The sequence below is a fragment of the Polypterus senegalus genome, chromosome 1 (assembly GCF_016835505.1).
Source record: "Polypterus senegalus isolate Bchr_013 chromosome 1, ASM1683550v1, whole genome shotgun sequence".
Lineage (NCBI taxonomy): Eukaryota > Metazoa > Chordata > Cladistia > Polypteriformes > Polypteridae > Polypterus > Polypterus senegalus.
This window is the reverse complement of record NC_053154.1, coordinates 333235653-333263304: the sequence shown is the minus strand read 5'-3', so window position 1 is coordinate 333263304 and position 27652 is coordinate 333235653. Positions and strand designations below refer to the sequence as shown.

The 27652-nt window shown below is 44.8% G+C and overlaps 1 protein-coding gene across 10 annotated transcripts in view; it reads right to left on the bottom strand.

Moving 5' to 3' along the window:
- plekha7b (pleckstrin homology domain containing, family A member 7b) overlaps positions 1–27652 on the bottom strand; it is a 294855-nt gene that overhangs the window by 15527 nt on the left and 251676 nt on the right. For 7 of the 10 annotated variants that reach the window (XM_039738638.1, XM_039738665.1, XM_039738674.1 and 4 more), the window contains 10 exons: positions 22658–22726; positions 20768–20848; positions 20301–20450; positions 17907–18008; positions 16540–16651; positions 13336–13523; positions 13002–13193; positions 8568–8676; positions 5225–5316; positions 1731–1940 (listed from right to left, as the gene is read on the bottom strand). In XM_039738638.1, coding sequence (XP_039594572.1) covers positions 1731–1940; positions 5225–5316; positions 8568–8676; positions 13002–13193; positions 13336–13523; positions 16540–16651; positions 17907–18008; positions 20301–20450; positions 20768–20848; positions 22658–22726 — 1305 coding nt within the window. The remainder of the gene's footprint in view (positions 1–1730; positions 1941–5224; positions 5317–8567; positions 8677–13001; positions 13194–13335; positions 13524–16539; positions 16652–17906; positions 18009–20300; positions 20451–20767; positions 20849–22657; positions 22727–27652) is intronic. The other 3 variants (XM_039738648.1, XM_039738682.1, XM_039738713.1) reach the window with 1 other exon arrangement.

The following is a 27652-nucleotide window of genomic DNA, read 5'->3' as shown; positions in this document are numbered from 1 at the left end:
TTTGGAGCTGTGGATCTCTTATTGTCTTTCATGTTTTCTGACAACAAACACAACGGGGCTACAACAGCAGCAAACATCTAAAGTGGCCGAAGTTCATTAATCGTGGACAATCCTCAATGCAACTGTGAGCTCAGCAGAATTGACGTACTGACTTACATAGTTTTACTCTGCTGACCTGGCTGGCTCTCTTTCTCTTGGGTGGGGCTTTTAATAAAATTAATAAAATGATAAAAAAGAATTCACGTATTTAAGAGACCATAAAATGGATGGAAAACCAAACAGCTCTGCTGCTTGTCAGTTCTTTCTGACCTCAGAAGGTGTTTCTTCATTTCCATTACTTTTTAAGGGCTGAATTTTCCTTATTTTTGGAATGCTCGAGTCAGTGGGATAGCAGAATAATCTTTAAATAAGGTAAAAAAAATTAAAATGTTTGATTGAGGAACGTTCATGAATGATAAGGGTTCAATAAAAAAAAAAAAAAATGTATTAGCAGCAATTACGCAAAATTCAACGTGTTACCATCGCAAGGCGTTATAAACCGAAGCACCTCAGTAAACCTGAGAGTCGATGCTGGTGGAGGTTCACATGGATTTATAAAAAGGGCCCGTCAGCCCAGGACAGTTCAGAACGTCTCCAGAGGCCAAACCTCGTTTAGCCGAAGTTCAGAGCCTCACCTAACGCTCAAACGGTCAGGGGGGCTTCCAACATCTGAAAGTGGAAAGAGACACAGGAGTCGAGCTCAAAAAGATGAAACCCGTCTGGAAGAATTGAGACACAAATGGAGACAGCAAAAGGAAGACGTCAGGAGAAGAGACAGCATGGACAGCTGGATGTGAAAAGGAGCGCCAACGTACAGCCCATCAGTGGCAGCAGCTACAAGGAACACAATGAGGCCTGGTGACATCAGGAGCTTTAGCCTTCAAGTTAGATATTACGGTGAAAATGAGAAGGTCAAAGAGGGATGGCTGAAGAAAAGCGTCATGCGCGATGGGTTAGGCACGGGCACAGTGAATGCAGAAGCGGGCGCATGTCAATGGGGTGCAAAACATTTGTACAAGCTTCACTTCGCCTCCAGTTAGTGAGGGGCGTTTCGCCCACTCGAGACATTCCTCCATTACACAAGGCTAGCATTCGGCACCTTCCTAAAACAGCCGAGCCTTTCGGGAAACTTCAAGTATACGAGCCTCAAAAATAAATATTTATCATTTTTAACTATACAAATATAGAAAGAATATATCCAATACGAGATTTTGAGATGAAGGATCATTTCACAGCCAGTTGCACGCATGTCCGTTTTAATATCACACTCCTGAAAGTTTCGGAAAGGCTCGGCTTTACCTGCCACAAAGGTTACTTGGCGTCACATTCGTGCATCCCTTCTACCCGCACCGTGAAAGGCCGTTTTCTCTCCCACCTGTCGTCATTCCCACCTCACTCCGCTCCCATCTGCCCGGCCACACACAAACCACAGAGCGACTTACCTGCCGTACCTGGTACGTCATTCTACATTCTTTAACGTTATTGTCATCATCATTACTATTATTATTATTATTATTATTATTACTTGTGCTATTTGAACCAGTTATTCTAACTTCAGTATTAATTATGTCTTCATTTTTTTTTGGACACTATTGCTCTAAATCTGCTGTCCATAAAAACACTCCTAATGCTAAAAGTGAACCAGCGCAGCGTCTTCAGTGGATTCTTTTTGGTGTTTCGTTCTAACGTACTGAGGCCACGTCTGCAGAAACGGGTCTGGGCGTCTGTGAGGTCAGGCGAGACGTGGTGGCCTGCCGCTCCCCCTGGCTCAGTGTCCTCTTACGCTCTCGGACGAGCGCCTTCTGGTGTCTCTTCATGCGCTCAAGTTGTTCTTCTGCGCTCATCCGGCCCTTCTGGTGATCTCCAGAGTACAGGCGCTCCAAGGCACTCTTTGGTCTTTCCTTTGAAAAGAATCACAATTTACAAAAGAGAAGAAAGTCAGTATCCAAATAGATGTGAACAGGTTTCAAGATTAAATTAGCCTCAAATCAGTGCCAGGGTGACAAAACACAACACACACACACACAAAAAAAAAAGCCCAGTGGTTTGGGCTGGATATCAATTGAATCCGAATATAAAATGGCTGCTGCGGTGGGCTGGCGCCCTGCCCGGGGTTTGTTCCCTGCCTTGCGCCCTGTGTTGGCTCCAGCAGACCCTCGTGACCCTGTAGGACAGAGCGGGTTGGATAACGGATGGATAAAATGGCTGATTACAAAACTAATGGCAGGCCATCTTCATAGCAGGCACACTAATCCTGATTAGCTGGGGTGGGGCTGTCCGTGAACTGAATGGAGAAAGCATGGTGAACTCATAAGAAACCTGACAAGGCCATTTTGAGTGTTAAGATTAGTTAGTTAATCTAACGGGGCTTCCTTAAATTAATATTTGTACTTACGACCTTCTTACAGCACTCAGGACCACCCAAAAAAGACATCAAACGAGTGCAATGAGTGCAGAATGCAGCTGCCAGAATCTTAACTAGGAAAAGAAAATCAGAGCCCGTCACCCCAGTCTTAGCGTCACTACACTGGTTACCTGTGCCATTTAGAATTGGCTTTAAAATCCTGCTAATGGTTTACAAAGCCTTCAATAATCTCTGCTGCCTCCTATATTGTGGAATGCCTGTCACCTCACAATCTAAATCGTAACCTTGGATGACGGGTGTCGAACTCCAGGCCTGGAGGGCCGCAGCGGCTGCAGGTTTTCATTCTAACCATCTTCTTTATTAGTGACCAGTGTTTGCTGCTAATTAACTTCTTTTGCCCGAGTTTTAATTCACTTGACTCAGGCCCCTTAGTCGTCTCTTTTTCCTTAATCACCAGCCAAACAATACTGAGACACAAAACAAGCTGCCACGTGACCAGCTCACCTGTGCCCATCACACAATATCTAAAAATAAAGAAAGGTGAAGGTCTTGGTAAGGCTGATCTATAAGCTCACCAAAACATTTTCACGGTGTTCTTAGAAAAAAAGTTCTGGAAATGTCTGCTGTGGCAGAATGAGAGCAGCAACAAGCCATGGAATTAAATAACGGGTTTAATTAACAGCACGAATCAGCTTCTCATTAAGAGATTGGCATTTCCTATTTGCATTAAGCAACAGTTGGGGATCTCGGGTTTAAGAGTGAATGGGATAGAAGCAGATGGAAAACGAGAATTTTAGATCACCGGAGAAGTGTTAATTAAAACTGTTCCAAGTACACTTCCACATATGTTAAAAAAACAAACAAGCATTTCATGGGGTGTACTTACTTTTTCACATGACGACTGTGTATTGAATATACACTTACAGTGGAATCTCGGGTCATGAATGTCTCTGAACACGCACAAATCGAGTTAGGACCAAAAAGTTCGGCAAACTTTTGCATCTGTTCATGACCACACACTCGGTGACGACAAGCCAGTTTCCCTTCCGGTTCATACGCGCCGGTGATTTCCGCACGTCTTCAGTCTCTCCCTGTACTGTACGTTGTTCTCAGTCAGACGTGCATCGCGCACAGGGACTTTAACTCAAAACTGTCATCTCCTCTCCACAAAGCTTCCTGCTCACTTCCTTCATGCCAGAACTCGACTCATCCAAGGTTACTTTTCTTGGTTGTTTATGGTTAGTTTTTGTATAAATGAAGGATTTTTCAAATTTTAATTTTTTTTCCCTGTGCTTAAAACTCATTAAATAAAAGTGTTTACAGCGAGCGGTTCGTAAGGCTGTAGCGTGAACTCCTGCAATGTTAGTTTTCTCTGTTCAAGGTTTTCTCAGAGTTATTCAATGTTTTTACATTTAGTTTACTATTACACTGTGCATTGTATGATATAATTAACTATTTTTGTGCTTAAAAATCTTTAAAAAAAATATATCTACATAAACTTCGTACGGTCTGGAACAGTGTAATTGTATTTACTACATACGATCCTATGGGGGAAATTAGTTCGGGTCACGACCAGAGCTTTGGAACGAATTACGGTCGTGACCCGAGGTTCCACTGTATTCCTAACTGTGTATTCCTTTACTTCGTTGTGTTCAGTGTTTCTATTTTAACACGCTGCCTTGATATTTTAATTAAATCAGAATCTGTCTGTAGGAACGGTCAGCAGTAAGGATACGGCAGAGGGGTTCCTTGCCTGCAATTAAAAAATAAAATCTTATATATAAAGCAGACTAACAATGTTGTGGTCTTGTATGTTTGTTATTATCCAGTTGACGCTCAGAACGCTTACTGAAGTGCCATCTGTCGGATGATTGGGAAGGTGACATGTAACTCTCTCTCTATATGTAAAATCCAACGTCTGTCTGTCTTGCTTTTCACGCGAGAGCTACTTCACGGATTTAGATCGGGTTTTTCATCTAGAATTTGCTTAAACATTCTGGTTTATTTTGCGTCATCTCTCATCGTGCTATGTATAATAGTCCGGTTGCGGTACCAATTTATTTGTGCGAATCCAAGAGACGCACAGCGGGCCTGAAGTGGGGGGCCTTCCTCACTCCCGCGCCATTCTCGGGGCATGCACCTTACCTTCACTTGGCTAGCTAATGAGAGAACTACCTCAAAGATTTAGATTGGGTTTTTTTCTAGAATTTGCTGGAACATTCCGGTTGATTTTGCAGTTTTAAAGTTTGTCCTGTTTCACTACTACACGGGAGGAGCCGCGGGTGAAGGCTAATAACTAAATAAATAAAATCACAAAATCTGCATGTTGTGAATCCGTAGTCGATGGAATAGATGAGCGCAGCACTAACAACAAGGCCATCCTCATCTGGCTACATAATGTCCAAAAAAAAAAACACAATTCGGACATAAGCGTCGGTAGGCTTTGCACACAAGTTAGCCGAACTATTGTAGGACATTTCAGTAAGTATTTACCGCTCTGATGCTGAACTTTCCGATCATAAAATAGGTCATTACGAGAGAAATTGATGAGATGTGCTTCTCTTTCTGACAGACCAGGTAATGTGCGTCTCTCCACTCCTCATTGCCACATTGCTTCTACTCAATTTGTTTAGCACTCCCGTCATACCACCTTTCTTCTGGCAGGCCTTAACTTATTTCATATTCTTATACTTCTGCTGAAATGCCAAACTCAGTTTCACCAGTAAATGCCATGTACACCGATTATAATATACCAGAAGCGCCCACTGTGTTAAAAGCATGCCAGCTGCGTACCACAGAGAGGATTTCAGGTGCCTTTACCTTTAACTCTGCCGCAGTAAGCCCTCTCCTGAGAGTGACGTATGAAGATATACTGGACGACTGGTTAAGAGCCGAGGTGGAGCCCGCCAAACCTGTAGAGAGAGCAAACAAAGCAAAACGCACATCTGTGTCTGAATGTGTCACACACACTAGTTGCTCAGATTTGAAAATACGTGTTAATTACACTGTTGCTCAAGTGAGAAGCTCCTTTGTGTGACATCAGCCTATTTACAAAATGCAAAACAAAAATCGGTGTGGCTGAAGTCCCCCTATTGTAGGTGACCCGTGGTGTAGTTGGCAGGCACTAGTTATTCAGCAGGTCGTTCAAAGGGGCCTAAACACTCATTTATCAGTAGGCCCATTTAAACACATTATAAATAGTGTGCCATGGCTCATGCACTTACCTCAGTAGACCGTCTCCCCTTCAAGTTCAGATCATGAGACAGCCCACCGCTAAGTGCACGGTCATATCTAATACATGCAGCTGGCTAAGCCTTGAGGTTTCCATCACCAGCCTGTCACGTCTAAAGGTTGCTCATCCCAGTCAGTGAGATTGTGAGCCTCCTGCTGGTCTCTGATAAAACTGAAATTTTAGTGATTGGCAATAATGGATATAATGAGGTTATTAGAAATAAACTTGATGCATTAGGTTTAAAAGTCAAGACGGAGGTAAAGAATTTAGGGGTAACTGTTGAGTCTGACCTGAATTGTAAATCACATATTAATCAGGTCACTAGGACAGCATTTTTTCACTTAAGAAATATAACAAAAGTTAGACCTCTTATATCACTGAAAGATGCTGAGAAATGAGTTCACGCTTTTGTTTTCAGTCGACTAGATTACTGTAACGCACTCCTCTCAGGACCACCAAAAAAAGGCATCAGTCAGTGACGAGTGCAGAATGCAGCTGCTAGAATCCTAACTAGGAAAAGAAAATCCGAGCACATTACACCAGTCCTGGCATCACTACACTGGTTACCTGTGTCATTCAGGATTGACTTTAAAATTCTGCTTATGGTTTACAAAGCCTTAAATAATCTGCTCCATCTTGTATCTCAGAATGTCTGACACATTACACTCCAAATCATAACCTCAGATCTTCAAATGAGGGTCTGCTTAGAATTCCAAGAGCTAAACTTAAAAGAAGTGGTGAGGTGGATGGCCTTCTGCTGTTAGGCACCTCAAATCTGGAATAGCCTGCCAATAGGAATACAGTGGAGCACTGCTGAAAACACGTTACTGTAACATGGCCTTCTCATAACTTCATCTTAGTTTAATCCTGATGCTCTGTATATTCAATTAATCATCATTATTAATCATAGTGACTCCACAATCCGTACTGACCCCTACTCTCTCTTCTGTTCTTTTTCCAGTTTTCTGTGGTGGCGACCTGTGCCAATACCACCTGATCAAAGCACAGTGATGTCCCTACATTGATGGATTAAAGGCCAGAAGTCCACGTGACCGTCATCATCAAATTCTTCCATGAGAACCCTGAATACCATGAGGACTGATTGAGGTCATTTATGTTAAGTAGAATGCCTAGAAGGGGATGGCTGGGTGGTCTTGTAGCCTCAGACCCCTTGCAGATTTTGGTTTTTCTCCATCCATCTGGAGTTTATTTTATTTTTTCTGTCTTCCCTGGCCATCGGACCTCACTTTTATTCTGTGTTAGAATCAGCTATCTAATGAGACATCCCCAGCGACTCACTCCGGTCCGATTGTGTCTTTAGTCGTATGTGTGTTTGTGTGCATGAGAGCCGACAACCAATGAAAGCTCATCCAGAAGTACAATGCAGCGATGAAGAATAAGGAAGGCAGGTGCTTTAGACCTCACAAACAGAAGAGGGGCATCTGTCGGATGTCTTATGTGTAACGTATCAGAATGAAAAAAGAACCAAGACTGTGACTGAACAGCGCCAGTTCCATCGGGCAGCACATTTAACGGCTGTCATAGAAAGGGACGAGCACAACTGTCCTGGAGGCTCAGTACGCAGTCACTAAACGTTTCATGACCTGCGATCTTCACTTGTGTAAACTGACACGGTCCGCCGACGAGATCAGCGACTGGCGGTAAGCAAGTTGGCACAGCCTATGACTAGAAGTGACGTAACGCAACTTCAGTTTTACGGTTTAACTTTTGGGCTTTGTCTTAGCATTCTTGTCTGATGTGGTTAACGTTTAACCATCAATTCTTTTTCTATTTGACAAATGGTTTGATCAGACAACTGGTGTATTTTTATACTAAACGACTTACTTTAGAATCAAGATAACAATGAGGCATGACTCAGCCTCACAGGAAGGGCGGGCCTAGCAGACAGCAGACATAAACCAGTCAATACCCTAGAGAGGGGTGGTGGTCTTCTTCTTTTCCCATTTGAGAATGACATAAGCGGCTGTGTGTCTGCCTCTGGACTGGCTCTGAATGCACGACGTGTGCCATCTGGATTGAGAATGAAGATCATCTTAAAACTGCTGCAGCTACAAGAGTTTCGGCTAAAGAGTTGATGCAGGCCTTCACTCTGCGTCTCATTTCGAGGATGTCGAGTACAACACTTCACCTTCACTAATATTCAGCCTGCGGTTTCTCGCCTGGGAATTAAGAGCTCGTCATTAAGTCCAGGTCAGTAGTGGTGAGCGGAGAGGACCTCAGTTGGCAAAGTGTAGCCTTGGGTGAAGCCACACAATATGAGCAAGGGTGTACCTTAGCGGCTGAAGCCAAACTACCTTGTTGGGGGCACTATGGCTGGCAATCCTATCCAGGTGAAAGCGTCATAAGTTACTAAAGTTTGGCTCAAAAGCTCCCACACAGTAAAGACCCTAAGGTCAATGTGAAGAGAAAAGCAGTTCCTGTGACATCACAGAGGTGCGCTTGTCATCCATTCTTCTCTCATCTCTCCCCCAGTTTCCAGTCACTTCATCAGTGTGACACCACACTGCTCTGACACCCAAGCAGATGACCCCTTTGACGTGGGCTGCACGTTTGTTTTTGGTATTGTAGTTCTGGAATGCTTTGCAAAGCTACTATTAATACTGCAAACCATAAAAAAAGTGTATACAATGAGCTGGGGAGCGGGTGTGAAGAAGACAGGAGGGTCCAATCAGGGCCATCTTACCAGCATCATAGGCCCCCAGGCAAAGTACAGCACTTGGGCCCCTAAACATACACAGGCATCAGAAAAAACATGGCCACCCCAGGCAACTGCCCAGTATGCCCTTGCGTTAAGATGGCCCCGAGTCCAATTAGATAACAATGAAGAACACGAGTATAGGACATTCATTAGATTAGACACGGGATTATGTTGGTCTTTCATTATTAGAAATTTACAGCTGGCTGACGCACCTCTGATAGGCAAAGTCTGGTAGCCGCTGGCAGGGCCTAAAACACGACTGCTGATCCCACTTCCAACGTTGAGAAGTTCAGGTTCACTCATGTATGACCTCAGCTCCACCTGCAAGAGAGAACAAAGTTAAATTATGTCCCATGTTGGCAAGAGAGAGAAAGAGAGAGGTTAGGAGCGGGCACTGATACAGTGCATTGCCGCACCCACCACATGACAATCCAACTCAGGATCCCAGATTAGGACCCGAGTGCAGCCATGTGACGAGTGATACCTCAGCACCACACCAGTTCAGATGGAGTGGAGCAGTGGGAGGTTTTTTTATGCTGGCTGGAGTGCCAATTCTGCCACCAACCCCCAGGTTTTTCCCTGCAGGTTGAAGGGCCTTCATGCGGGAATGGATGCAGATTAACGTCATACCCAGGACGGAGCAATTGCAGGATAAAGGCCTTTGATGAAAAGTGAAGCTTGATAGGCTCGGATCTCAGCTACTTCCTTACCCTCCACAGTTCCTGTCATGCATGCACTCCTGGGGAACTTCCAGAAGGCTCAGGTAAGTCGAGTAATAGCACTGGCGGGCAGGAGGGGACGCTGCCGCTATTGTGTCTCCGTGTTTTGTCAACAGGGTGGAGCCGTCGCCTGGAGACAATGCCTAGCCCCGCCCCCTCCAAGAGAGGGCCAATATAAGTGGAGTGCCCAGACATGGAGGTCATCTTTTGATCCGAGCGACGCTTTGAGACGGAGCTTTCTGTGAAGAGGATTACAAGACGTACGAGAAGCACAAGATTCTTCGCTTTGTTTGGTGGATAAGACCAGCCAGCTTTGTTGGCCTCAATGGCCTGTTCTTGTCCAGATTGTTCTAATGCTCGCAATCCAATGTTGGGCCCGACCCACAGCTTAAGAAACATTCTCTGCTGCAGGGAGTTTTTAACAAGTTGTATTTTTCTTGCATAAGTTACATAACTGCTGTTATACTGATCAATGGTTCCAGTTCTTTAACGTATAAGCAATACTTAAAACAAGCCAGAACCTTCTTTCAGTGAAAACACAAAAACTGGACCTCCACCTTCACTGCTCCGGAGTCTTACAGGACTGAATTTAAAATTAATAATAATTCTTTATGTTAAAATAGCATTTTTCTCATCACTCAAAGCTCTTCAGTGAGTATGGAGCCAATTCAACCACCACTAATGTGCAGCACCCATCTGAATGATGCCATTATTGTACCAGTATGCTCACCAGGCAAGAGCTGATAGGTGGTGAAGTGGTGAGAGAGAGCGCCAGTTAGACACAAGGGGAGTGATTAGGGGGGTAGAATGACAAAGTCGTAGTCTGGGCATTGGGATACTCCCTGCTCTTTATGAAGGATATCCAGGGATCTTTAATGACCACAGAGAGTCAGGACCTCGATTTTACAGCTCATCTGATGGACTGCGCCATTTTTACAGAATAGTGTCAGTGCCACTGCATTGGGATCCGCACAGAGAGCACAGGGTAAGCTAAGCGCCCCCTGCTGGCCTGACCAGCACCACTTCCAGCAGAAACCCATGCTTTTCCTATATGGCCTCTCAGCTCTGTACTGGCTGGACCTCGACATGTTTTTTTAACTTAGTACATCAGAACACTCTGGACGAGAACAGGCCATTCAGCCCAACAAAGCTCACCACTCAGTCCACTCCACTGATTTCTTCCAAAGAACATCAAGTCGAGTTTTGAAAGTCCCTAACGTCTTACTGTCCACCACACTACTTGGTAGCTTATTCCAAGTGTCTATCGTTCTTTGTTTGTTTGTTTTTTGATGGACTGAAAGCCAGAAGTCTACGTGACCATCATCATCAGGTCCTTCCATGAGAACCCTAAATACAAAGAGGACTGTTTGACTTATGTTAGGTAGATTGCCCAGAGGGGACTGGGCGGTCTCGTGGTCTGGAATCCCTACAGATTTTATTTTTTTCTCCAGCCTTTGGAGTTTTTTTTTGTTGTTTCTGTCCACCCTGGCCATCGGACCTTACTCTTATTCTATGTTAATTAATGTTGACTTATGTTTATTTTTTATTGTGTCTTCTATTTTTCTATTCATTTTGTAAAGCACTTTGAGCTACATTTTTTTTGTATGAATATGTGCTATATAAATAAATGTTGATTGATTGATTGATTAAAGAAAAACTTCCTAATATTTTGTGCGAAATTTCCCCTTAACAAGTTTCCAACTGTGTCCCCGTGTTCTTGAACTCATTTTAAAATACAAGTCTCGATCCACTGGACTAATACCCTTCATAATTTTAAACACTTCACTCATGTCTCTTAATCTTCTTTATCTTAAACTGTAAAGGGTCAGCTCTATTTTTTTAAAATTTTATTGTTATCATTCCATACAGATTGATCAATTTTTACAAAAAATAGGATTGAAAACAAAGCAACCCAACCCTCACTCCTGGGAAAGACAGCATGGCCAATGGAGTAAAACGTAAAGCTGGTCAAAATACATCACTTGATGAGTTTAATAGGCAGATAAAAAAAGGAATATGGAAAGAGAATCTATTACTTCCTCAGTGCTTTAAGAGCTTATTCTTAAATATAACTGATTAGATCCTGCCATGTTTTGAAAAAGGTTTGCACAGATCCTCTAACTGAGAATTTAATTTTGTTCCAATTTCAAATAATATAGACCATCAGTTACCCGCTGACTTAAAAGAGAAGAGTTAGGATTCTTCCCGTTTAGTCTGCGTGCCAAAAGTGTAGTGAAGGGAATCACAGTTTGGTTTGTTCTTCTCCGCTTTAAGCCATCTGGCAGAACACCAAACACAGCTGTTAGTGGATTACGAGGGATTGGGACCCCAAGGCTGTCTGACAGGCACTTAAAAAGTTTTGTCCAGAATGGTGTTAATTTGGTGCAGACCCAAAACATGTGACCCAGTGAGGCTGGGAGGTGATTGCAGCGTTCGCAGGTTGGATCTCGCTCTGGAAACATTTTGGACAGTTTTAAGCGAGACAGATGTGTTCGATATATAATTTTGAGTTGAAGGCTCAGCTCTTTTAATCTTTCCTCATAACTCGTCCCCTGTAGCCCTGAATCATCCTAGTCGCTCTTCTCTGGACCTTCTCTTGTGCTGCTATGTCCTTTATGGAGACCAAAACTGCACTCAGTACTCCAGATGAGGTCTCACCAGTGTGTTATAAAGGTTGAGCAGAACCTCCTGTGACTTGTACTCCACACATCAAGGCGCTATATAGCCTGACATTCTGTGAGCCTTCTTAATGACTTCTGAACACTGTCAGGAAGTCGATATCTTAGAGTCCACTATAACTCCTAAATCCTTCTCATAAGGTGTACTCTCGATTTTCCGACCGCCCGTTGTGTATTCAAACCTCACATTTTGACTTCCTATGTGTAATTCTTTACCTTTACTGACATTAAATTTCATCTGCCACAAATCTACCCAAGCCTGTCTGCTATCCAAGTCCTTCTGTGATGATATAACGGATTCCAAATTATCTGCTAATCCACCTATCTTGGTATCTTAGTATCATCTGCAAACTTAACCAGCTTGTTCTTTATATTCCTATCTAAATCATTTATGGATATTAAAAATAGCAGTGACCCCAGAACTGCCCCCTGCTAGTCATCGGCCAATTCTGATGAGGTTCCTCATATCATCATCCATCCATCATCCAACTTGTTATATCCTAACTACAGGGTCACAGGGGTCTGCTGGAGCCAATCCCAGCAAACACAGGGCACAAGGATGGAAACAAACCCCAGGCAGGGCGCCAGCCCACCACAGGGCACACACAGACACACACCAAGCTCACACTAGGGACAATTTAAGATCACCAATGCACCCAACCTACATGTCTTTGGACTGTGGGAGGAAACCCACGCAGACATGGGGAGAACATGCAAACTCCACGCAGGGAGGACCTGGGAAGCGAACCCGGGTCTTCCAACTGCGAGGTAGCAGCGCTACCCCCTGCACTACCATGCCACCTCACATCATCATCCTCAGCCAATTCTTTAAGTTTGATGCCCACTCTCTCATGTGGCACCTTATCAAATGCTTTCTGAAAGTCCAGATAAATAATATGGTGTGCTCTACTTTGATCGTATATTAACTTGTGGTGGATGACCTGTTCTCAACTGCATGTGGTAAGGATGCTGGGAAAATTCTACTAATGCCCTACAAAGCTCTAAATGGCCTTACAGCGGACTGCTCCTTCAGCAACGTCCTGCACCACTAGGCTCCACGGATTGTGGCCATCAGTGCAGAAGTTCACTGCATGTAAATGTGTACCCTGCAAAGGGTGTGTTCACTTCCTTTCATTTTAAAGTACCAGCATTCTGGCCAGGGGTCCTAAAACATGTTACGTACATTTGAAATGGCTGAACTGTTAAGTGAACAGAAGACCCCACAAATCGTCAAGCGGCCGCTTCTTACCTTGAAGTCCCCGTTGACGTGCTGCCCGAGCTCCCGGTCTCTCTTCCTCTCATCAGACTGGCGCTTCAGGCCCCGCACCGACATGTGCCTGTTAACAGAGGCTTCTTTAGGGAGTGGGGGCACAGCAGGAGGCTGGTCCTCGGGGCTGTAGATCTGCGGCAGAGGAGGCCTGGGGGGAGCCTCGTCATCTACCTGTATGGGATAAAAAGAAAGGAGGGAAGCAAAACCAGGCTGGCTCTCCTTCTGCGACAATCACCTGTCTAATAAATCACTCCATTTTGAAACGTTGGAGGAGCACACACTCGACGGACTCAACGTACTCCCTGTAACTCACCAACTTTGGCACGGGGTTTTCATAAGGCTGAGACTGAAGCATTACGAGAGTCTGCAGCGGAGAGGCATAAGGCTGTGCGAGGCTCGGCTGCGGGATGGGCTGGGTGAAGGCGTTGCTCTCCCGTTCCGAGGGACACATTGACAGTGAAGGCACTGATGAAGAGGAAATCGAAGGCACAATTTTTCTCTCTGTAAAGACAGAACAATCCTAACTTCAAGACCATTTGACAAAAATAAACGAGCAAAATCGTCAGCCCTTGTGGAGATGAACAGCATTCAAGCATCTGTTCAAACGGTTGAGGCGGCAGGACACCTCCTAACTCTACAACAGGCCGAGGACTTTGAAACCTCTGAATAAGAAGCAACACTACAATCCACTCCACTCCTGGTGCACATTTCACGGCGACTGTGGCACAGACCAACCACTGAACTCCTACCCTCTGAGGGACTTTGGGGGCTTGGGAGTGTTAAAGGGCCAAAAAATGACAACGTCTTTACCTGTTACTACGTGGCATTTATAGTGACAGCCAAGAAAAGTTTTTAACCTTACGCTTTTATGAAGAACAGAGGCAACAATGCTTGTGATACGATGGGCTTCAATGGAGGCCAGTTTGGGGGTTGAGGGGGGGGTGGGCAAACGCTGAACACCACCACACAGTATTGAAAACATCCACGAAACAAATCTCAAGTTACTCGTGTCGCACAGTCCTCACACTTCAGTTTTTCAGTCATATGCTCAATTTGTCTGAACCTCATACATTTTTTGCTCAAGTATTGTTAAATTAATATATAAATTATTGACACCCCCTGGTAACAATCAGTTAAAAAAAAAAAAGATTATTAAAAAAAAAAAAAAATTGCCTTTTGGTGAATTACTTTAAGCTCAAACATGAAATAATTATTATTAACAAAACCACACATGACAATTAGTGGCAGGTTTAGGTCCGGGGACTTAGAGGGTCACAGCAGGAGCTTGATTTTGTGTTCCTTGAACCATTTTTAGACACACATTTTGCATCACTGCTCTGTTGGAAGAGCAAACGACGACCCACTTGTACTTTCCTGACGGTGGGAGCCAGAAGTAAATTTAAAATCTCTTGGTATTTCATCTGCAGTGGGCTGGCGCCCGGCCCGGGGTTTGTTTCCTGCCTTGTGCCCTGTGTTGGCTGGGATTGGCTCTAGCAGACCCCCGTGACCCTGAAGTTAGGATATAGCGGATTGGATAATGGTTGGTTGGTTAGTATTTCATGGAGTCCGTGATGCCATGTACTCTAATGAGGTTCCCAGGGCCCACAATATCACAGAATGTCCTTGGCATTGGGGATCAGGTTCTTCTAGGCGAAGTGGTGGCTCTGAGGCCAGGGATCTGTACTGGCAATCGGAAGGTTGCCGTTTCGAATCTCTGTTGGGCCCTTGAGCAAGGGCCTTAACCTGCAACTGCTGAGCGCTTTGAGTAGTGAGAAAAACGCTATCTACAGTACAGGCCAAAAGTTTGGACACCCCTCCTCATGCAATGTGTTTTTTTTATTTTCATGACCATTTACTTTGGTAGATTCTCACTGACGGCATCAAAACTATGAATGAACACATGTGGAGTTATGTACTTAACAAAAAAAGGTGAAATAACTGAAAACATCTTTTATATTCTAGTTTCTTCAAAACTCTGATTACTGCTTTGCACACTCTTGCCATTCTCTCGATGACCTTCAACAGGTAGTCACCTGAAATGGTTTTCACTTCACAGGTGTGCCTTATCAGGGTTATCTAGTGGAATTTCTTGCTTTATCAATGGGGTTGGGACCAGCAGTTGTGTTGTGAAGAAGTCAGGTTAGTTGGACGATCATTGATTTTTCAACAGGACAATGACCCCCAAACACACCTCCAGGCTGTGTAAGGGCTATTTGACCAAGAAGGAGAGTGATGGAGTGCTGGAAATGGACATGAAAAAAAAGAAAACACATTGAATGAGGTGGTGTGTCCAAACTTTTGGCCTGTACTGTACATGCAAAGAATTATTATTATTATTCTTCATAGTATGGCCATCCTCCTTTTAACACCAAACACACCTTGAGGGTTGTTTGGCAAAAAGCTCAATTTTAGTTTGGTCTGACCATACATCTCTGCTCCAATCAAAATTCTGGCAGCGTTTAGCAAACTCCAGGAGCTGGCATTTGTGGTTGAATGACCGGAAAGGCTATTGTTCTGGCATGCCTCACAAATAATCTGCTGGCATGGAGGTGGCACATGATGGTAGTTTTGGAGGCTTGGTGACCCTAGGATGCTACTTTTTTCTGTATTTGGAGAATGTTTTACCTTTTTTACCATCCTGTTCACTGTGCGCGAGGGCAAAATAAACTTGGGTTGGTATCGACTCCAGTTGACTTGAACTTTTAATTATTGGCCTAACAACTGTTGATGTGAGCGTTTTCAGGCGCAGGGCTATTTTGTTTTTTCAAGCCACTCCTTGACTTCTGAAGGTCACCCACTTCTCCATCGTTTGCACGTCTTCTCTTCTCTTATCTTTGTCAAGTTGACGAGTAAATGAGGGACTTTGGCCTCTGGGTCACCTCATATTCATACCACAGTGACACAAGCCTTACTTGAAAGTTTCTTCACACTCTGCACAAACTTAGAAAAGTCAGAGATAAATTTAAAAAATGCCTCCTTTACACTTTGTTCATTTACATTTTTCTAGGGGTACCAATAATTGTGGCAAATGTGGTTTTGTTAAAAATCATTATTTCTTCATTAGGGATCCTTTTCCCAATTGACTTCAATTAAAGGTTGGACTTCTCTCATTGTTTTCAGTGTAAGATTAAGGTCATTTGCAAAAAGGGGATTTATTGTTTTTTTATAACCCTTTTTTACTTACAGTATCTTTACGGGGATGCCAGTTATTGTGGCAAAGGACTGTACTCCCAGAAAATTAGAGAGGTGCACAAAAGTGACGCTTAGTGAAGGGGACAGGAGGATGTAACCCCGCTAGACAGGAGAATGAAACAAGAAGCAAGAGAAGATTCAGATCAACCAGGCCAGTGCAGTCTGTCAGGGTTATGGAAACAGCAGAGCTTCAGGCCTCGTCACATGACACGATTTTTCAAAAAAACGCTTCATTTAAATAACCGTAGCAAGTCGGGAGCGGTCCCTGCGCGGTACAGGCCTCGTCACATGTCTGACGTCGTGAGGTGCAATGGGTGCTGCTTACCTGGATTCTGAAAGGAGTCAATGGTAATCTTGTAGTTGGCTTTACTGGAACTAAGGCCTGCCATCACATCTTCAATCCGCCACAGATCTTTCTGTATGTGGCTTTTTTCCTGCTTTAGACAAAAAAAAAAATTACCAATAACTTATTGCGAAAATAATATCCATGCTAGAACATCAAGCCAAAGGTCCAGAGCCAGCGAGCACCTCACCCGGGCCTGGCTCCAGGATGGGGCCCCGGGTACCCTTAACCCGGGCAAGGGAAATGCCAATCCTTGGTTTAACTCCATATGGGGTCTCAGGATCGAGTTAGTCTGGATCTTCACCTCAGACCTGTTTGCCTTGGGAGGCCCTACCAGGAGCACGTAACTCCCGACAACATAGGCTGGACTCCGCCAGGGCTGCCCTTTGTCACCAATTCTGTTCATAAGTTTTGAATGACAGAATTTCTAGGCGCGGCCAAGGAGCAGAGGGGGTCTGGTTAGGTGACCTCAGAATCTCGTCTCTGCTATTTGCAGATGACGTGGTTCTGTTGGCTTCATCGGACAGTGACCTCCAGCTCTCACTGGAGTGTGAAGCGGCGGGGATGAGAATCAGCACCTCTAAATCCAAGGCCATGGTTCTCAGCCAGAAAAGGGTGGAATGCTCTCTCCGGGTTGGGAACACATTACTGCCTCGAGTGGAGGAGTTCAAGTATCTCGGGGTCTTGTTCACGAGTGAGGGAAGAATGGAGCAGGAGGTTGACAGACAGATCGGTGCAGCATCCGCAGTAATGCAGGCTCCGTCAAGGTGAAGAGAGAGCTGAGCCAAATGGCGAGGCTGTCGATTTACCAGTCGATCTCCGTTCTTACCCTCACCTATGGCCACAAGCTTTGGGTAGTGACCGAAAGAGCAAGATCGCGGATACAAGTGGCTGAAATGATTTTTCTCTACAGGGTGGCTGGACTTTCCCTTAAGAGATATGGTGAGGAGTTCAGTTATCCGGGAGAGACTCAGAGTAGAGTTGCTGCTCCTCCGCATTGAGAGGAGTCAGTTGAGGTGATTTGGGCATCTAGTGATGGATGCCCCATTGGACACCTCCCTGGGGGCGGTGTTCCGGGCATGTCCCACTGGGAGAAGGCCACAGGGCAGACCCAGGACACGCTGGAGGGATTATATCTCCCGGCTGGCTTGGGAACGCCTCGGGGTCCTCCCAGAGGAGCTGGAGGAGGAGGTGGCTGGGGAAAGGGAGGTCTGAGCTTCCCTGCTTAGGCTACTGCCCCCGTGACCCGACCTCGGATAAGCAGTGGATAATTGATGGATGGATGGAGAACATCGGGCATCAGTAAGGGAGTATGTAGCTGTGGGAAGAAAGCCGCCATGACAAGTCACCTGAGAGAGATTCGTCCTACTCATGTGTTCTTGCAAAGCTGCTTTCAGCTGGTTCACATCCATCTCCAGCTTTCCATATTCATTCCAAGAGTTCTCCATTTCCTGCAAAGCAAATTAAGGTGACCATCAGAAGCGATCTTTGCCCATCATCCATTTCCCTAGACCGCCCATTACTCTTATAAAGGACAGCACACATGGGCTGTCGTCCAGGCTGGGATTGGCCCCATTCCTGTAACCAGTTAGGAGGCCAATATAACAGAGAGGTTGGAGAAGGTTCAGTTTCAAAACTGTATGCTTCACTGCCCGACTAGATGGTAGAATTCTTGAGCTTTGGTATCCATTCATATACCCACATGGAATGCTGGGGACTGTAATGCTGTGGGGTAGCCCTGCTAGGACCTGTGGGTGCCACCAGGGAGTGCTGCAGGGAGTTATGCACACTACTTTATGGGACTTCCAATTGACTCAGAAGTGATTCCATTGGACTACGCCCTAAACACCTGAAGTACCCCCAAGTCTAAGATAAAAAGAGTCAAGCGACCTTATCCAGGAGTGTTGGAGTCAGGAGTGGAGAAGGACAAGAGAGAGAAAGAAGAGCAGCTGTGGTTGGTTTATGTCACTTTTGAAGCCTTTGTGCAAGGTGTTTGTGTGAGTAAACCTTTTATTTCAACTGGAATGTGTGTCTGGGGTCAGAGGAGCCATAAAGCCCCCTGGTGTCCACACTCTTCATTTTTCATAATTCTATCAGTTACTTTGTTAAGAACTCAGAGTCTCAAGCACGAAAGTCCCAACAGTTCCAAAAATGCCCACTAGAGGGGGAAATCCTGTCAAAAAAATCCCAGCTAGTAACAAAGGGCCACATAAGATCTAAAATATACAATAAAAAAATGATTTGACAAAAATACACTCCGTACAGCACAAATGACTCCAATAAGTCAATCCAATACAAGGCAGGTCCCAAAACGACATCCAAGAAGAGTTCAAAATCCAGAAATTCACAAAAAGCACAGCAGAAACACAAGAGACGCTCATCGACCATCCACAAAACACGAGGCACACAACTGAAACTTAAAGACACAATTAAAAAAGGGACAAGTAACAACAGTAACATTAAGATAAATTACCTATAAATGAACAAAAAGGACTTGACCCCTAGCCAGGGGATGAACCCCGGCTGAAATATAACACACTTGTAACAAAACTGCAGTAGAAAGATTTGTTAAAGTAGTAGCTAGATGGCTCTCCTCAGGTGACCTACTACTCACGTCAACCCCGTCATTTCATTATTTTTCACTATGTGGATACAAAAAGTGTGAAGCAGCCTACGCAAACCAGAAAAGAACAAGGAATGTGTGAGCCTCACATGGCTCAAGTGCTGAAATGAACTAAAAAACGAATACTGCGTCTGAAGATTTGCTGGTAATTACTAAGTAAGCCCCCCCAAGCAGATTCAAGAATCGAACAGGCTAGACTGATGTGACTGCCACTGAATGGGAATGCAGACCCCAACACTCCCCCATCTTGTCATATGTGACATCATAAGCAGCACTGCAGCCTCCATCACAGAGTCCTGAACAGATCTGTCACACGTTCCCTTTGACGTCAACCTTTCCTGACAAATGTGACCTGCCAGCCGGGCCTTGGTTAGCTTAACCTGGCTGTGAACTTTCACCTAAGCTTTCAGCTTGTGTCTTCATCTGCGTCCCATTTGTTTCTTAACTGCAGTCTGACAGATGGACAACTTTTCTCCTGATTGATTATTGACTCAAAGCAGATCTTAACAGACTTGTCCTAGTTGATTTCTACCACAAGATCTGAGCTGAAACCTGTGGGTTATAAGAGGGAAACAAAAGGAAGATCTGTGCGTCATCAGCCTGGAGGTGAATAGAGAAGCCATGGGAAGAAATAACACTGTCTAAGGTGCAAATGTAGAGAAAACAGAGAAGTGGACCCAATATTGATCCTTGAGACACGGAGTCGGACCAGGAGACACAGAGAGGCAGGACCAAGTTGATTCAACATGGATGAAGTGGAGAACATAACAATGGTCAAGTAACAATCCAGCAGTCCAAATGGACACCTGGACTAAATGGTCTCATGTCCCATGAAATGTATTTTACAGATACATTTGGGTTCATTTTCTACAGGTATCCTTCTGTACTACTGTTGCTCACCTCCAAATATACAAAAAACGAGATCTGCCCATTGATCAGATTGGTCAGAGTGACCACCTTCTGAGATTGCCACACAGATGGGTGTCACCGATGGGTTTTAACAACTGCAGAGGTCCACAGTTGACCAGCCCTTGACCGACCACAACTTCACTGAAGGTTGCTCTATATAATTCGTGACTAACCGTCATTGTTATGCATGTTGTGTTCACTTGGGTCTTACCGTTGACACCTGGGAGATCTCTGCTCTGATGTGGACCAAGTCCTCCTGCAGAAGCCGCTGCTGGTAGGCGATCTTTTCTGTATGAGCCGGCTGGTCCTTGTACTGCTCCATCTGACGGTGAGAAACGTCTAAAACAGACTCAAGCTTGTCCTGTAGGGAGACATTACAGGCCACATCTACCGGAGCTGCTTTACGACACTTGTGTACCTCTAGATTTGCTGACCAAGGCACTGGACACAGCTATAGAAGTGGTGCCACCTATAATACTCATAAAACAGCAATACTAACCTGGGCATAAATAATTCCCAACAGTCATGCAGCACCTAACTTGAAAGGACCACCCTATTTGAGAAAATTCCCTTTTAAAATGGTCCAGGTGAACACATACTTACATGTACCTGGACCAGGGACGTCGGGCCCATCAAGGTCCATTAGCATTTTAACTCTGAGAAGTAAAGATCAATTACCTTATCCTCCTTCAACATACGCATCTTGGCTTCCAGATCTTGTAAAATTTTATCTTGCTCACACAGTCTGCTCAACTTCACCTGCAGCAGAATAAAAAGTCTTTTCAGCCCGTCAGGTCAAACAGTGAAACACTTGAAAACAGTTTAGTCGCTCAAAAGGACAGCAGAAGAGTTAATTCTGAAAACTGCAAGAACACAAGCAGCACGGTGGCAGGCTGCCTGGCCTAATGATTCGGACATCAGGCTTTAAAGCCCAGGGGTTGGAGTTCACTCTGAGATGGTAAGCACAAGAAATTCTAAAAGTAAAGTCGTGGCCAGCACATCACCTTCATTTTATAAGGAGGAAAGCACAAATGACATAATAACTATTCATGGTGGCTCTAAAATCCGTACTGACCCCTACTCTCTCTTCTGTTTCCTTTTCCGGTTTCTTCGTGGTGGCCTGCGCCACCTCCACCTACTCAAAGCATCATGATGATGGACTGAAAGCCAGAAGTCTACGTGACCATCATCATCAAATCCTTCCGTGAGAACCCTAAATCCAAAGTGGACTGTTTCATTTATGCGAGGTAGATTGCCCAGAAGGGACTGGACGGTCTCATGGTCTGGAACCCCTGCAGATTTTATTTTTTTTCTCCAGCCGTCTGGAGTTTTTTTTTTGTTTTTTCTGTCCACCCTGGCCATCGGACCTTACTTATTCTATGTTAATTAATGTTCACTTATTTTTATTTTTTATTGTGTCTTCTATTTTTCGATTCTTCATTTTGTAAAGCACTTTGAGCTACATTTTTTTTGTATGAAAATGTGCTATATAAATAAATGTTGTTGTTCACGAGTGAGGGAAGAATGGAGCGGGAGGTTGATTGACGGATCGGTGCGGCATCTGCAGTAACGCGGGCTCTTAAATGGTCCGTCATGGTGAAGAGAAAGCTGAGCCAAAAGGCGAGGCTGTCGATTTACCAGTCCATCTACGTTCCTACCCTCACCTATGGCCACGAGCTTTGGGTAGTGACCCAAAGAGCAAGATCGCGGATACAAGCGGCCGAAATGAGTTTTCTCCGCAGGGAGGCTGGACTTTCCCTTAGAGATATGGTGAGGAGTTCAGTTATCCGGGAGAGACTCGGAGTAGAGCCCCTGCTGCTCCGCATTGAGAGGAGTCAGTTGAGGTGGTTTGGGCATCTGGTTAGGATGCCCCCTGGACGCCTCCCTGGGGGGGGTGTTCCGGGAATGCCCCACTAGGAGAAGGCCACGGGGCAGACCCAGGACACGCTGGAGGGATTATATCTCCCGGCAGGCATGGGAACGCCTCAGGGTCCTCTCAGAGGAGCTGGCCAGGGAGAGGGAGGTCTGGGCTTCCCTGCTTAGGCTGCTGCCCCCACGACCCGACCTTGGATAAGTGGTGGATAATGAATGGACTTCAATGCCAGCCAGGCAAGCTGGTGTCCTGGTGGAAAGGGCCTGTCAGGGCCTCACTGAGGGCAGCCTGTACCCAGGGTCATTTGGGCACATCAGAGTCAGTGCAATGGAGGTTTTGGTAAATCCGCATCTTCCTTCTTCGGTGCCTTGAACTTCTTGTGGGGCTTTTCCTGCTGGATGCGTCTTTGGTATGCGCACATCTTAGAATCGTAACTGGGGGAACCGACTGCATTTCTGGTTAGAGCTCGGCCCCAGAAGACACTCAGAGTGGCCACACAGGATTTTTTCAATAACATGAGCACCATTTAAGCAGGAGGGATACACAATCCAAAGGGAAACGTTACACACAGGGAACACAACTCGTCATCTTTCTCCTGCCAGCTGGACATTACCTCATGAATTGAGCCAAACTCAACTTTAAGGCCAGGGAAACTAGAAATCTAGAACATCTGCACAAATGGATTTGGTACTCACGTCCACATCACTTTCGGCGATCTTCACCGGCTTCATGCTTCTTTCTTTAAAGTTGTCGCGCCCCGACACCTTAAGAAATAAAAGAAAAAATAAAGAAACAAAGAGAGAAATTACGACATCAGCGAATAAGTAGTCTCAACAAAATGTGCCACATCAGAACAGCCCAGGTGATGCAAGTGCAAGTGTTCTCTCATGAAGTTGGCTTGAAATGTCGCATAATTCACGTCAAGCACAAGGCAAAACAGACAAGTCTCCACTGGTCTGAACAAAGGGCAACAAGAAGCGGCAGCAGAGTCAGCAGGGGAAAGGATGGGTGCCGCAGCCCCGTTGGCATCTCCCAAGCTCATACAGAACATGGATACAGAGGCGGCTCACTTCTCCACTAGCTGTAGCAAAAGCAGGAAGAGCCAATCGGAGCAGCCGAGGGAAAAACAAACAAAAAAAAAAGACAAAAAAAAGTTAGCATAACACACACAAATAAATAATAATAAATAAAAACCAGTTCACAAGAAGCTGCTGGAATGTGGCTCGCCAAATTACACTTATGAGCTTGGCGCAGAGCGGGGTTCAGAGCCCCCAAAGCAATGAGATGGTCACACGGTCTTATGCAGACATCCTTACGTTTAAAGAGCACCGAAAAGCCTGAGCAGAGCTTTGTAACACTTTATGAACCATGAGGATCAGAGGCTCAAGCTTTTTTATCTGTTTCAAACAAAAACAGAAAAGTCCAGTTACAAGGTGCCCTCTACCCTGGCACGTGATGAAGGAGGTGAACACATAGCGCCTCCTTCTGGCACACAATAAGCTCTTCTTCTCGGGGACAGGCTCGCAGCGCACCCACAGACTTACAAATATAAAACACGAACGCAAAAACACAATCACACCCAGCATGCCAGGGAGGACACCACCTGATAAGGCATGGTCTGGTATGAGGAGGGGAAGTGAAAGGCAATGGAATCTGTGGAGCGGACTGCTGCCCCCTGAAGAAGGAGACCACCAGTTCAATTACCACCCTGTCCAAATCTAAGTATTGTACTTTATGTGCTACTGTTTGCCACTCAATTAAAATAAACAACCCCTTCAGTGTGCCACAACACCTATGAGCCCAGCAAAGGATTGTGGGAAACAAAGCAATAATGAGGATCACAGCGGCTCAGGGAGTTGTGATGTATGTGCATAGTGAGCACTGACTACTGGCGTCTCTTATTTATAGAATTTGGAAGGGGCGGGCACTGCTACGTTCTGAGCTTTAATGCCAAGTGCACCCACTTCATCAGAAATGGACAGCCTGCATACCCAGCAAGGCACCTGAAGATAACTGCACACCAATCTGACAGGATCCTGGGGTTCGGAGTGGAGAAACTGGGCAAACACATCTGACCAGTCAAATGGGAATTTTTTTTTTAATTTCAACAATCTTGTGTATTGTGTGACGAATGAAAAAATGAATTGAATGATATTAGCACAAGGCTGCAACATAAAGTGTGAAAAGTGAAGAGGCCGAATCCTTTTCTTAAGGTGCTGTACAATTTTTTTCATTCCATTCCATATGTTGCCCATTTTTTCCAGTTCTCTCTATATTTGTTTTTTTTTCCTTTATTTAGTGCATTTTCATTCTTTTATTTGAATACGAGAATGAATAAATAAGTTGTTTGCTTCTATGCATATACATAACGTGTGCTTATACAGTTTGGTCCATAAATATTTGGACAGAGACAACTTTTTTCTCATTTTGGTTCTGTACATCACCACAATGAATTTGAAATGAAACAACTCAGATGACGTTGAAGTGCAGACTTTCAGCTTTAATTCAGTTGGTTGAACAAAACGATTGCAAAAAAATGTGAGGCAACTAAAGTATTTTTTGAACACAATCCCTTCATTTCAGGGGCTCAAAAGTAATTGGACAAATGAAATAAAATGTTCATTTCTAATACTTGGTTGAAAACCCTTTGCTGGCAATGCCAGCCTGAAGTCTTGAACTCCTGGACATCACCAGCTGCTGGGTTTCCTCCTTTTTAATGCTCTGCCAGGCCTTTACTTTCAGTTGCTGGCTGTTTGTGGGCCTTTCTGTCCGAAGTTTAGTCTTCAACAAGTGAAATCCACGCTCAGTTGGGTTAAGATCAGGTGACTGACTTGGCCATTCAAGAATTTTCCACTTCTTTGCTTTAATAAACTCCTGGGTTGCTTTGGCTGTATGTTTTGGGTCATTGTCCATCTGTATCATGAAACGCCGCCCAATCAATTTGACGTCATTTAGCTGGATTTGAGCAGACAGTATGTCTCTGAACACCTCAGAATTCATTCGGCTGCTTCTGTCCTGTGTCACCTCATCAATAAACACTCGTGTCCCAGTGCCACTACCAGCCATCACACTGCCTGACTCCACCGTGTTTTACAGATGATGTGCTGTGCTTTGGATAATGAGCTGTTCCACGCCTTCTCCATCCGTTTTTCTTGCCATCATTCTGGTAGAGGTTGATCTTGGTCTCATCTGTCCACAGAATGTTTGTCCAGAACTCTGCTGGCTTTTTTAGATGTTCTTTAGCAAAGTCCAGTCTAGCCTTTCTATTCTTGAGGCTTATGAGTGGCTGGCACCTTGCAGTGCACCCTCTGGATTTACTGTCATGCAGTCTTCTCTTTATGGTAGACTTGGATATCGATACGCCGACCAAGCCCTGGAGAGTGTTGTTCACTTGGCTGGTTGTTGTGAAGGGGTTTCTCTTCACTATGGAAATGATTCTGCGCTCATCCACCACTGTTGTCTTCTGTGGACATCCATGTTTTTTTGCGTTGCTGAGTTCACCAGTGCTTGCTTTCTTTCTCAGGATGTACCAAACTGTAGATTTTGACACTCGTGATATTGTAGCCATTTCTCAGCTTAAGGATGGTTTCTGTCACCAGCATGGAGAGCTCCTTTGACCGCATGTTGTCTGTTCACAGCAAAATCTTCCACATGCGAGCACCACACCTCAAATCAACTCCAGGCCTTTTATCTGCTTAACTGATAAGACATAACGACGGACTTGAACACACCTGCCATGAAATAGCCTTCGAGTCAATTGTCCAAATACTTTTGAGCCCCTGAAATGAAGGCATTGTGTTCAAAAAATACTTTAGTCGCCTCACATTTTTATGCAATCGTTTTGTTCAACCCACTGAATTAAAGCTGAAAGTCTGCACTTCAACGTCATCGGAGTTGTTTCATTTAAAATTCATTGTGGTGATGTACAGAACCAAAATGAGAAAAAAGTTGTCTCTGTGCAAATATTTATTGACCTATCTATATATACCTATTATCTATAGATCGCTCTCTAAATATATATATATATATATATATATATATATATAAATAAAATCCAATTGTCTGTCTGTCTGTCCGCTTTTCCCAAGAGAACTACTTAACAGATTTCGTTTTTTTCTATAATTTGCTTGAGCATTCCAGTTCATTTTGCGACTTGTCTCATCACACCAGTTTCCCCTTAGGATTAATAAAGTGTCTATCTATCTATCTATCTGTCTGTCTATCTATCTACCAAGCACCATCATTCACTTGAGGTACCGATTTATTCACGCGAACCCGAGAGATAGGCTGCAGGCCAAGGGGACATGGGCGGGGCCTCCTCACTCACACGCCAGCCTCCATTCAAGTCGCTCCTGCCTCTGCTTAGTTGCTTATTCAGCAGACATGACCATCTAGAGATTGTTAAGGAGTAACGTTTGACATTTTTGAGAGAGAGATCAGAGCTCCGTGTGTTTTAGAGGTAGGTGTGTAGCTGCTGACTGCCAGAGATATCCCGGCCACGTGCTCTTCTCCCCACGCGGGGGATGCTCTCCCGTCAGAGCTGAAAACGATCAGATACAGTGCCAACGTCCGACTTTGGAGTGTACCTACCTCCCGCTTGGCCAGAATTACAATTTTTTTTTACATTGTTCTGTTTTACTACCACGCAGGAAGAGCCGCAGGGGGCAGCTAGTATGTACTATCTGTATATCCATATCTATACGAGACAGACAGATATTGAGAGAGAAGTAATCCAGGTTCCGTCTGCCTGGCATGTTCATCGTTACCGTTTGCAGTGAGCCATCAATTGGCATGAACACCGTATGGTCAAACCTATATGGACTCAAGTTCAGGGGTTTCAGCCACCCCATTGTTAACAGGTGTATAAAACTGTGTATCTAACCATTCAATCTCCATTGAGAGTCATTGGCCACAACATGGGCGCCACTGAAGAGCTCAGTGACATTAAACGTGGCACTGACAGAATGCCACCTTTGCCACATGTCCATACATGTAATTTCTGCTCGGCAAGATCAGAAGCGGAAATGCTGAGGAGCAACAATACAGTAAACCATGCAAAGTCACAGAGCAGGGCCAAAGGAAGAGAAAAAAAAAGCACATACAAATGCCCACTTCAACTGTGGCATTACTTACAACAGAGGTGCACACGGCCTCTAGAAGCAACATAAGAACTGCATGCTGGGAACTTCACGAAATGGGTTTCCATGGCCGAGTTTAAGACCACCAAGTCAAGTGTCAGCTGGAGTGGTATAAAACACAGCTGCCATTGGAATCTGGAGGAGTGGAGACGTGTGCCCTGGAGTGATGAATCACAGTTGGGGTGTGGCAGATGCCAGGAGAACACCACCATCTGGACTGCAGAGCGCCCACTGAATAGTTTGATGACAGGGTTTGGGCTCGGCCCCTGGGTTGCAGTCAATGGTAGTGTAAAAAGCTACAGCATGCAAAGACATTCGAGTCAAGTGTGCGCTTCAGGTTGGTGAAACAAAAGCAACGCCAGGTCCTTAAAGACGCGGAGGAGCTCAAGAGGCCCGGGCAGAGCAGCACCTCAACTCTACCGGACACCTTTAGGACAAATTGGAATGCCGACTGTGAGCTGGACGTCTTGTTCAACATCAACACCTGACCTCCCAAATGTTCATTTCGGCTGAGTGAGTGGGCACAATTATTCACAGACACAGTCCAACTCC